Consider the following 12894-nt stretch of genomic DNA (forward strand, 5'->3'; position numbering starts at 1 on the left):
GTAATATTACCCTTTTTCTTTATTATTTTCTTCCTGATGGCAACAAAAATTGACTGCAGTTTGTGGGGCCAAGAGAGTATGTCTAAGAACGTATTTTCTTCATTATGCCTTTTCCTCTCAGTGACAGAGAGAATATTATAAAATATAAAAATTCAGTATTGCACAGTGTGTACAGGACGACTGGGACACCTTAAGCCAGGACCTCACTTCAGACATCCATACTCCACATCCTAAAAGTACTGAAATCCTTCTGTGACCAGCAGGTGACTACCACAAAAAGGTAGATTTAGTTTTGATCCATCATTTAACACAGAAACAATAAATCATACCACCACCTGATTAAGTACAAAAAATTATATAATAAGCCATGGCTTATCAGTGAGCCACACCACACACATTTAGTTCAATACTGACTCACTTCTTGGATACACAGAAGATGCATGTAAGGTACCCAAGTTTCCTAGCAATTACTTCCAACACAGACTAAAAACAAATACCCCCCCCCCCCCTCTCTCTCTCTCTCTCTCTCTCTCTCTCTCTCTCACGCACATTCACAACAGGTTTAAACATTAATTAGCACTAGCAAAGACTCATACCCATCAGAAAAGTAGTCGAGACTATCATTTCCAAACAGGTTCAACGTAGGAATACCAGCTGATACCCGTTGCCGATTGAGACTGGAAGCTGGTGCTGGGGCATGTACAGTACTAGAACTCTGTGATCGACGGCATGGAACCAGTCCCAGATTTTCTGCTAAACGCGATCGTCCAGATTTTCTTACAGTCGAATCATCATCTTCTTCACTATCCTCCACACTCTGTGCAGAGCTTTCGGAAGTATTCCGCTGTCTCTGCCGCTGTCGCCGCCGCCGCCGTTGTGTACGAAAAAATGACCGCTGGGAAAAAAAATTACAATGTTTTTCCTTAGCCACAGTTTTATATACAATTACATTTGTTTCAATCCCTTTTCAGTACATGCCAAATGGAAGACACTTAAAAGTCAAGTATCATCCTAATTACTAGAGTGAAAATGAAACCTGCTCAGTTTAAAAAGTAAGAAGTGAGCTACAATGTCATTGATTACATGTTTTGCATAAATTATTTCAGTAATTTCAGTCATGCTAAAAGTATTTAAATATGTTTTATTATGAAAATAATATGAGGAAATAAGCAGAAATCATAACAACAACATTTAAAATACATTAAAAGTTAAATCATCAGGGAGCTTTCTTGTAGACTGAAGCAAAACAGAGAAAAGGAAAAACAAGCAGGTGAAAGGTAAGAAAGAGAAGGACCAGAAATTTAATTTCTCTTCAAAGTCAGAGATAAGATGGTAAATTTCTTATTAGTTAGTTTATTAACTAGCTACATATGTGTACAAATAATGATCACCTTTTTTAATTATGGCTAATTTTTCATTATCTAGACCAGGGCACATCTATTTGGGCAATATGTTTGACACAACCTGCCAAACTTCCCGAAAGATTCACATCACACATGAACTGCTTCCATCTCTTTATTATGAACTAAATGCACAAGCTGGTGCAGTTGCACCATGTACCTTCCTCATTTGTGGAAACATTTCTTTGTGGGTTTTAATTTATGAACCAAAATTAGCACATTGCGGACAGGTCTCAAGTTTACTTATATTTCATGTGTCATCTGTTATGTATGGATATTGAGACAACTTGAGTTTTCAACATGCTATCTGTAGATGCCATCTGCTGGGATATGTTTTAACTACTTCATCTATTTAGATGTTTGCACCAGCAGTCAATGTATCAAAACCAATTGTTGAATTTATTATTTGATTATTTAGCATAGAGATAGTCTTTTGATATTTCAAAGTCCCTCCTGCTTTTAGAGATCGTCTTACTCAGGAAATGGAAGGAACTGAATGAATATTAAATACTTTTCAAGGTTTTGGACAAAGATTATTCAGATGTTCCAAGTAAGAATGGCGATCCAGGCGACTGTGTGAGAATGTTTTAATGCTTTGGAGGACTATTCCAGTAACAGTAACATCATTACACCCATAGAGAAGTGGAGAATGGCAGTGTTTTTCAAGTGATTCTGACAATAATGATGAAGGTGATTCTGTTCTTGTGAATGATTTACTTTGTAAGAACGTTAACCCTTTCGAGACCATGCCCAATTACTACTCAGGCCATGGCTACACCAGTTTATAAGGGAGATTCAGGGGTGCTGACTCAAATGGGTTCAGATCCTACAAATTACAAGCCACTGAATTGTGCAGGTGGATATATCATATCACTTCACAGATGGATGATGTCTGCCATGCCAACTTAAAGGTTTACATAAAGAGAGAACTTGCAGAAACAACTAATACATCCACTGCACCTGAAGAACTTGTTCCATTGTCATCTACTGCCTTCATGTCAGTGGAGTTTACAGTCACTGAATATCATCTATTTGGCCACAGAACAGAGTTCCCAGCACTTGTAGTTATCTCAACAAATGCTTCCTAGTCTTCACTTGGATATGTAAAATTTGATATTCAAGATTGGAACTGCTGATAAATTGTGACTGTACCATTTGGATCCAGAGGCAAAGTGTCAATCATATTTCTGAAATTCCACAAATGATTGTTATCCAATGAAAGTCAAGAAAACAAGGAAACGTACACCAGTTGGAGGAAGCTTTTTTCACTACATTGGTACACTGGAATCTGATTTTCTATGTTTTGCTAAAGAATAGAGGAGTCATGATCTGCAATGTGTCTTAACACCACAATGACAGCTGCTCTCTTCATGTAGTCACCACAATTTAACCCTTTAACTGCTCTGGACATGTTAACGTGCGGCCCTTTGTACCTGTCCCTGTGTGCTCTGAATGTGTTAAGAGTACCAGGTAGAAGGACTGGTGGCACGTGTAAACACGTTCAGAGCACACAGGGACAGGTACAAAGGGGTGAACGTTAACACGTCCAGAGCAGTTAAAGGGTTAAGGATATACTGGAGTAGTCACAAATACGCATCAGTATCCATCATATGGCATTATAGTGTAACTTAACTATGATTTTCTCTTCCTAAAAGTGTAAGAAAGCATCTTGAGCATAATTGTGTGCCTCCAGAAGTGGATATGTGCAACTATGAACCATCTCTGAACAGCTATTCCAAATAGGTACATTCTGGACTTCACCAAGCAATAGGAGACACAACACACAGTAGTGAGTACAAACTGAAGAAGAGCACTACATAAAAGATATGATAGGTGATCAGAAAAGATGTGATTTGCTTAACTTTCTCAAAAACTTCAGTGTAATCTCTTTATTAACTTGTACATTAGACCCATATAAACACCCAATTAATAAAAATAACAAAGCAAATCAAATTTATTCTGACACTACACTGCATGAACGTTTGTTTCATTTTATCTCTAAGTAGTTTAACCTACCTCTCCACGTGGTGAGGGTGCCCGTCTCGTCACTTTCTTTCTCGCAGTACTTGTTTGTTCAGCTGGTCCATTTTTAGCAGGTGTTTTCTGCTGTGTCCTGGCACTGTCAGAATTTGATGAAACTGAAGGCCTTCTAACTCTTCTTCCACTTCTAGTAACAACTTCAAGCTCTAATTCATCATCAGAAGATACGCTTACAATTTCTTCAACCTGTAATGTAAAATCACTTAAGTAGTAACTTTATCTACAGACTTCAAGACTTTTATCTGACAAGAATGAAGGTAATTCTATAACAGATAATTGAATGTTGGAAGAGTACTATGTATCTACCATCACTGCAAATAGTACAATAGGTTATGATGAAACTACACTGAAGTATTACTAGACTACTACTGAAAAATAATGTCTTTTCCAAACAGATCCAGCATAAGATCTGTTCAACCACAAAAATGTGCAAAACTCTTAAATGGAGTACAGTTTAGAGCATTAATGTTTCAATACATAGCACTATACATATATAAAAACATAATTTATCAAACATTTACTTAACACCTATAAATGAGAAGGCAAAATTTTCTTTAGGAAAGTACACGATAAAAGAACAGATGTTCTATGGTTGTCATTATAACATCAAAGAACTAATGAGATAACTCTCAGACACTTTGGAGAAAAAGACAGGAACAGTAAGTACAGTCGGCATAATCAACATAATGAATTCATCCATTTATCTGCCATGAAAATGTTGTTTCGCTGGTGAAGTGTCAATAAATTATATACAGAATTCTTAATATAAATAGTATAATTCCTTAATTTCAGTTTATCACCCAATTCATGTTTCTATCAACATTACACGTTTTTAGCTCTTTTTTCCCACACACTGCCGAGATATTAACAATGAAGGATTTTGCCTAAAGGCATTGTACAAGTTTTGTATCACAGGAAAGGATACTCAGCAAAAGGACTGCAGAAATGTTACAGAAACTGGAATACAACATCCTTGTGCTTAGTGCATTATGCACAGGTCACACAGCACTATCAATCAGTCTACTGCGGATGCCTGAGTAAGTTTTAAAAAGTACCAGTGTCTTCCAGTGGCAAGAGTATCACAAATAAACGAAGAAAAATTATCTAAAATAATTCTGAGCTGCTTTAACTTATGGAGTTTTAACTTAACTTTATAATTTGACTGATTGATGCATTCTTTAAACTTCCAAACATATAATGATCTCCAGTTTTTGACCCAAATTCACTCTGCCTGCTTCCTGTTACAGCCAATCAAATTGCCTCATGTAACAAAGACAATTTTTTATTGTATGTATAACTTCTCATTTCGTTTTCATAAAGTCAGTCAATAGAAAATTCAGGATCAAATATGTTCTTGAGGATAAATGATTAATCATCAGAAAAGACATTGACCAGCAGACAGGGACAGAGTACACACGATAAATTGCTTAGCATAAGGAAAATGGTTGGGGGGGGGGGGGGGGGAGGATGATGGACTGGTGGGTGGTAGGTGGGGGTGAACACATGCACCTGAACTTTGAAGGAGGACTCTGAAAGTTCAATCTGCATGGCTGTCTGTTGTACAGCGCCTTTTTTCATCAATAAATAATATTCTATTCTCAACACACAGCAATATACATCCTTAATTACTGTATTTTCTCTTTCATATTCATTTATCTTCATCTACACCTACATTTATACTCTGCAAGCCACCCAATGGTGAATGGTGGAGGGCACTTTCCATGCCACTGTCATTTCCTTCCTTTCCTGTTCCAGTTGCGTATGGTTCGCGGGAAGAACAACTGCTGGAAAGCCTCGGTGCACGCTCAAATCTCTCTAATTTTACATTCGTGATCTCCTCGGGAGGTATAAGTAGGGGGAAGCAATATATTTGATACCTCACCCAGAAACGCACCCTCTCGAAACCTGGACAGGAAGCCACACCGTGATGCAGAGCGCCTCTCTTGCAGAGTCTGCCACTCGAGTTTGCTAAACATCTCCGTAACGCTACCACGCTTACAACAATCCTGTGACAAAACGCGCCATTCTTCTTTGGATCTTCTCTATCTCCTCTGTCAACCTGACATGGTCCGGATCCCACACTGATGAGCAATACTCAAGTATAGGTCGAACGAGTGTTTTGTAAGCCACCTCCTTTGTTGATGGAATACATTTTCTAAGGACTCTTCCAATGAATCTCAACCTGGCACCTGCCTTACCAACAATTAAATTTATATAATCATTCCACTTCAAATAGTCCCGCACGCATATTCCCAGATATTTTACAGATGTAACTGCTACCAGTGTTTGTTCCGCTATCATATAATCATACAATAAAGGATCCTTCTTTCTATGTATTCGCAATACATTAAATTTGTCTATGCTAAGGGTAAGCTGCCACTTCCTGCACCAAGTGCCTATCCGCTGCAGATCTTCCTGCATTTCACTGCAATTTTCTAATGCTGCAACTTCTCTGTATACTACAGCATCATGCGCGAAAAGCCACATGGAACTTCCGACACTAACTACTAGGTCATTTATATATATCGTGAAAAGCAATGGTCCCATAACACTCCCCGGTGGCACGCCAGAGGTTACTTTAACGTCTGTATATGTCTCTCCATTGAGAACAACATGCTGGGTTCTGTTTGCTAAAAACTCTTCAATCCAGCCACACAACTCGTCTGATATTCCATAGGCTCTTACTTTGTTTATCAGGCGACAGTGCGGAACTGTATCAAACGCTTTCTGGAAGTAAAGGAAAATGGCATCTACCTGGGAGCCTGTGTCTAATATTTTCTGGGTCTCATGAACAAATAAAGCGAGTTGGGTCTCACGCGATCGCTGTTTCCTGAATCCATGTTGATTCCTACAGAGTAGATTCTGGGTTTCCAGAAATGACATGATACGCGAGCAAAACACATGTTCTAAAATTCTAAAACAGGTCAATGTCACAGATATATGCCTATGGTTTTGTGCATCTGCTCGACGACCCTTCTTGAAAACTGGAACTACCTGTGCTCTTTTCCAATTATCTGGAACCTTCCGTTCCTATAGAGACTTGTGGTACACGACTGTTACAAGGGGGCAAGTTCTTTCGCGTACTCTGTGTAGAATCGAATTGGTATCCCATCAGTAGCTTTTCTATTCCTTGGACACTTATTTTGATGTCAGCCATTTTTTCGTTTGGGCGAGGATTTAGAGAAGGAACTGGAGTGTGGTCTTCCTCTGTGAAACAGCTTTGGAAAAAGGTGTTTAGTATTTCAGCTGTACGCGTGTCATCCTCTGTTTCAATGCCATTATCATCCCATCTGGATATGCTGTTCCGATCCACTTACTGATTTAAAGTAAGACCAGAACTTCCTAGGATTTTCTGTAAAGTTGGTACATAGAATTTTACTTTCGAATTCACTGAACACTTCACCCGTAGCCCTCCTTACACTAACTTTGACATCGTTTAGCTTCTGTTTGTCTAAGAGGTTTTGGCTGTGTTTAAATTTGGAGTGAAGCTCTCTTTGCTTTCACAGTAGTTTCCTAACTTTGTTGTTGGACCACGGTGGGTTTTTCCCATCCCTCACAGTTTTACTCAGCACGTACCTGTCTAAAACGCAATTTACGATTGCCTTGAACTTTGTCAGTGTCAGAACAGAAATTTTCATTTTGATCTGTTAGGTAGTCTGAAATCTGCCTCCTCTTGCTGAAGAGATAAACCTTCCTCCTTTTTTTTACATTCCTATTTACTTCCATATTCAGGGATGCTGCAACAGCCTTATGATCACTGATTCCCTGTTCTGCACTTACAGAGTCAAAAAGTTCGGGTCTGTTTGTTATCAGTAGGTCCAAGATGTTATCTCCACAAGTCGGTTCTCTGTTTAATTGCTCAAGGTAATTTTCGTATAGTGCACTCAGTGTAATGTCACTCGATGCTCTGTCCCTACCACCCGTCCTAAACATCTGAGTGTCCCAGCCTATATCTGGCAAATTGAAATCTCCACCTAAGACTATAACATGCTGAAGAAATTTATGTGAAATGTATTCCAGATTTTCTCTCAGTTGCTCTGCCACTAATGCTGCTGAGTCGGGAGGTCGATAAAAGAAGCCAATTATTAACCTAGTTCGGTTGTCGAGTATAACCTCCACCCATAATAATTTACAGGAACTATCCACTTCTGTTTCACTACAGGATAAACACGCCACCACTGGTTGCATGCAATCTATCCTTTCTAAACACCGTCTGTGCCTTTGTAAAAATTTTGGCAGAATTTATCTCTGGCTTCAGCCAGCTTTCCGTACCTATAACGATTTCAGCTTCGGTGCTTTATATCAGCGCTTGAAGTTCCGGTACTTTACCAAACGCAGCTTTGACAGTTTACAATATCGATTGCTGCTTGGTCCCCGCATGTCCTGACTTTGCCTCGCACCCTTTGAGGCTGCTGCCCTTTCTGTACTTGCCCGAGACCATCTAACCTAAAAAACCGCCCAGTCCACGCCACACAACCCCTGCTACCCATGTAGCTGCCTGCTGTGTGTAGTGGACTGCTGACTTATCCAGCGGAACCCAAAACCCCACCACCCTATGGCGCAAGTCAAGGAATCTCCAGCCCACACGGTCACAGAACTGTCTCAGCCTCTGATTCAGACCCTCCGCTCAGCTCTGTACCAAAGGTCCGCAGTCAGTCCTGTCGACGATGTTGCAGATGGTGAGATGTTCCATTACACTTTTTTAAATTGTCCTTTGAAGATCTCTCAACTTTAGAAAGATTCATGTATTTAAGGTGCTGATATCTATATTACTGATTAGTGGGGACCTGAAAAATTCGCATTTGCAATAAATGTGAATTCTGCTTCAAAATGCAAAATTATCTTTTAATTGTTATTTCATATTGAGCTGTAACCAGCTGATACATTTTACCAAAGATAGTTTTAAACAGCTTTATTTTCTGTATAGAAGTATAAAAAAATATTCCAATTTTTTGGGTACTGGTACAGCACATCTGGCAAAACCAATTTGGAAAAGTAATGTGCATAAGAACATGTTCGCAAAATATAAAGTGCACAAATGCAATGACATTATCAGTGCACTCAATACTCTGCCACCAAGTCAACAGAGAACAGTTGAAAGGCCTGTATAAGATAAGATTCCGCGTAATGCAACGCACGACTTGGCCATGGAACCTAGCAGCAAATTTGTCTGTTAACTGAAGCTCAGGAGTTAGAATAAGATGTAAACTTTTACGGGACAGATTTAGGCTGCAGGTGTTTTGAACTGTGGTTGTGTCAAATGCCAGTAGAGACCTCATTCACAACAATGCTAATTCCCACAAGCAATTGTACGGTAGCTGTTATCAAATGCTTTGTGTTGTAGGTTGCTCATTGTTTTCTTTTATTATTTTGAAATGAGTGTAGTTACTAATTCTGCTCCATTACAGAATTTAATTATGATCCTCAGAACACCAAAATGGATTGGTGATCCCTACAATTGTGTGTCAGTTTTGTTTTCACAGAAATGCAGAACACTGGTGTAGGACTGGTGGCCCTCCTTGAAGGAGGTGGGGCTTGTCCCCCCTACTACTACTCTCAAATCTGCCGGTCACAATTCTAGTTTGTTTATGCTTGGGCGAACTGCCTGTTTATTGTGTCCACCACTTTGTACTATAGCAACTGGAAAATACAAGCCATATCAATGTATTTTGACCAAGCCACAAGTCTTGCCTAACATGTGAATAGTTTTTTTTCTGTTTTAGGTCAACACATATACCTGTTGTCAAGTATGGGTGGCATGGCTATGAATGTCCATGAAAGGCCACAACCAATTTGATCAAACTGGGCAGGAAAAGAAGAATAATGGAAGAAACATCTTAAACCATAGAAGCACCCTGTTCACTGATGGGAAAATACTGCTGCTTCCCAACAGAAACAATCATCTGTTAAAAGCTTAAATACATCTAAAAAGAATAAAACAAGCAAAGATCAGATCAGAAAAAAAATGTTGAAGTTATTGCAAAATTAAACATTCCAGTGAAAAAGCTCCCCACTTTCCATTTAATTAGTAAGAGCCATTTTCAAAGTACTCATACTCCATCACCAGTTGCACAGTGTGACAACCTTTTAAATTTGAATAAAAAATAAATAAATAAAAAAAATTGTGAATTTCATCAAAAATAAACCCAAATTTAATATGTGAATTTTGCCAAAAAACATGTAGAACAGAGAAGTACGATTTTATATGGGTATAACAGGTGGCACACCATGGCTTTGCTGAAGGAACTGCCCTGGCATTTGCCTGAAATAATTTAGGAAAGTCCGCCCCCAGTAGCTGAGTGGTCAGCGCGACAGACTGTCAATCCTAAGGGCCCGGGTTCGATTCCCGGCTGGGTCGGAGTTTTTCTCCGCTCAAGGACTGGGTGTTGTGTTGTCCTAATCATCATCATTTCATCCCCATCGACGCGCAAGTCGCCAAAGTGGCTTCAAATCGAAAGACTTGCACCAGACGAGCGGTCTACCCAATGGGAGGCCCTTGTCACACGACATTTCATTTAGGAAAAAAACAAAAAACAAAATCAGGATGGCTGGACAGAGCAAACTTCATCCTCACGAATGAGTTCAGTGTCCAACAATTGCACCACCTCCTTCAGTTAGTCCTTAATGTACAATGTTCTTTGATTTAGAAACAATCTGAATTAGGTAACTTGTACTGCACTACCCCTGAATCACAGACATGATGCTATGGCCATGTACTCCCCCCAGTCTGTTCAGAAATCTGACTCCAGGTCCATAAACATGGAACTGCTTATTTTCACTAGCTGAGAACATTTTCTAAATAATTCAGTGATGTCACTACTGACTTCCTCTTAGCATTCTAATGACAAGGCATTTTGATCTCACAAGGGGACCTTACAGTCTATGAAATCCAGTTCCGAATGAGACATCACAGGTTAAATATACACCTGAAGTGTATCTACCCTTAAAAGTTGTGAAGTGTACTAGCCAGAATATCCTGAGAGAAAGAACTCAAAGTTTTAAGTGGAGCTCATATACTGGTCAGTTTACATACTTATGGCTGCGTCTGTAACACACTCTCATGGCCTACATCCAAGTAATTTTTTTATATTTCTTTAAAAATAGTTTTAAAAATTGTAACTTTTAAATCAAGTTTAAGACATATAATATTATCAATTAAATTATAAAGAATTTTACTTTACACTAAGATGACAAAAGTCACAGGATACCTCCTAATATTGTGTCGATAAATGTTCGGTGGGATTCAAGTCGAGTGATCCGAGTGGCCAAATCATTCGGTCAAATTGCACACAATGTTTTGCAAACCAATCATGAACAATTGTAGCCCGGTGAAGTGACATCACTGTCTGGGAACATTAAGTCAATGAATGGCTGCTAATGGTCTGCAAGTAGCCGAACATAACCATTTCTACTCAATGGTTGGTTCAGTTGGACCAGACGACCCAGTCTATTCCATGTAAACAAAGCCCACAGCATAATGGAGCCACTCCAACTGGCACAGTGACTTGTTGACATCTAGGATTCATGGTTTTGTGGGTTGGTGCCACACTCGAACCCTACTGTCAACTCTTACCAACTGAAATCATGATTCATCTGACCAGCCCACAGTTTTCCAGTCATCTAGGGTCCAGACGATTTGGTCACAAGACCAGGAGAGGTGCTGCTGGTGATGTACTGTTAATAAAGGCACTCATGTCGGTTGTCTGTTGCCCTATTCGATGAAGGCCAAATTTCACCACACTGTCCTAACGAGTATGTTCATCGTATGCTCACATTGATTTCTGTGGTTATTTCATGTAGTGTTGCTTGTCTTTTAGAACTGACAACCCTACGTAAATGCCACTGCCCTTGGTCATTAAGTGAATGCTATCAGCCACTACTGTCTCCATGGTGACAGGTGATGCCTAAAATTTGGTATTCTTGGCACGCTCTTGACACTCTGGATCTCAGAATATTGAATTCTCTAATTATTTCAGAACTGGAATGTCCCATGCATCTAGCTCCAACTACCATTCCGAATTCGAAGTGTGTTAAGTCCTGTCATGTGGTCATAATCACATTGGAAACCTTTTCACATGAATCACCTGAGTACAAATCACAGCTCCATCACTGCACTGCCCTTTTATGCCTTGTGTAAGTGATACTATCGCCATCTGTATGTGTGCATACTGCTTTCCCACAACTTTTGTCACCTCAGTGTATTTATGAAATGACAGTTACAGTTAATTAATGTAACATGTGAATTACTATTAATGTTTTCTTTTTAAAAAGTTGAATTCTTTCAAATGCATTTAATTGGAGGTAAATTTATGCTTTAATTACTGTTGTCATTAAACAGGGTGTATACGCAGACAAGGAAAAAAATTCCCAGATTTTTTGGCTAAAAATGCACTTTCACCCGGGTCGAAACATAGTTTTTCCCTGTTAATTGACAGTATATTTTCTCTCGAAGCTGTATAACTTATCAATCCTTTGAATGGTTATGGTTTTATACATGGGCCTAGAATTTCCCAGCGCTTTAGAAAACGAAACTCAGGGGGAAAAAACACCTTTTGGAAAGATGTTTGATGTGCAGTGCAGTAACATATACACTGCATATTTTCGTATTACGATAGTATAAATTCGAATTCCACCAAACACTGCATGTTACTTTTACGAAAATATAAATTGGAATTCCACCAAACACCACATGTTACTTTCCAAAGCATTGAAATCGAGATTGCGATGCGTATTTGTAAGCCAATCGTAGCTCATCTCACGGGATCTCGCCACCTGATGACAGTGGATATTCAGAGCTTCGGACATGTTGTGTAGTCAGCCAATAGCAACATCACTGTGTAGCGCAAACACACGAACAGGAAAAGTTAATGGTTTAAATTAATATATATAATGTTGCTACAAGAAAAACAAAGCTTTCACATATAATATTGGTCTCTTAAGGCCAATACGCTGTAAGAGAAGCTAAGCTTTCACATATAATGTTGGTCTTTTATGCACATATTACATTTTAAGATATATCACACAAATGTGCCAGTAAATTTTTTAATAACGACATAAAAGTGTGATATTCTTGGCTATAAATTCTTCTAAATGGCTCATTGTCAAAGAGCTGATTTTTAAATGAGTCCCAGATTCCCAGTGACGTAGGAATCGACCTGATACTAGGCTTTTCAATGTGGTTTTTTGATGTAAATTTCCTCGAGTACCAGTACTTCGTTACCTCATATCTGGTTCTTAGTTATGGCATAATGACGTACGTGCTAGAAGATGAAAAATGTACACTGAAATGTTAAAACTAGCCAATAGTTTGAAACTAACCCTTTGTTTCAAATATATTAACTGCCTCAGCGGAAAAGATTAATGAAAGAAAATTTCTTCAGCAAATCAATAAAAATAACTTCATTGTTCTGCATGGCAATTAATGTTTGACTGTCAGAAAGGTGGAAATAAAATA

At 38.9% G+C, this 12894-nt stretch overlaps 1 protein-coding gene across 4 annotated transcripts in view; it reads right to left on the reverse strand.

Moving 5' to 3' along the window:
* The window catches only part of LOC126320747 (serine/arginine repetitive matrix protein 2), a 171818-nt gene that overhangs the window by 70619 nt on the left and 88305 nt on the right, over positions 1-12894 (reverse strand). For all 4 annotated transcript variants that reach the window (XM_049994095.1, XM_049994092.1, XM_049994093.1 and 1 more), the window contains 2 exons: positions 3417-3626; positions 597-895 (listed from right to left, as the gene is read on the reverse strand). In XM_049994095.1, the coding sequence (XP_049850052.1) occupies positions 597-895; positions 3417-3626 (509 nt within the window). The remainder of the gene's footprint in view (positions 1-596; positions 896-3416; positions 3627-12894) is intronic.

This window comes from Schistocerca gregaria, unplaced genomic scaffold (assembly GCF_023897955.1).
Source record: "Schistocerca gregaria isolate iqSchGreg1 unplaced genomic scaffold, iqSchGreg1.2 ptg000743l, whole genome shotgun sequence".
NCBI lineage: Eukaryota > Metazoa > Arthropoda > Insecta > Orthoptera > Acrididae > Schistocerca > Schistocerca gregaria.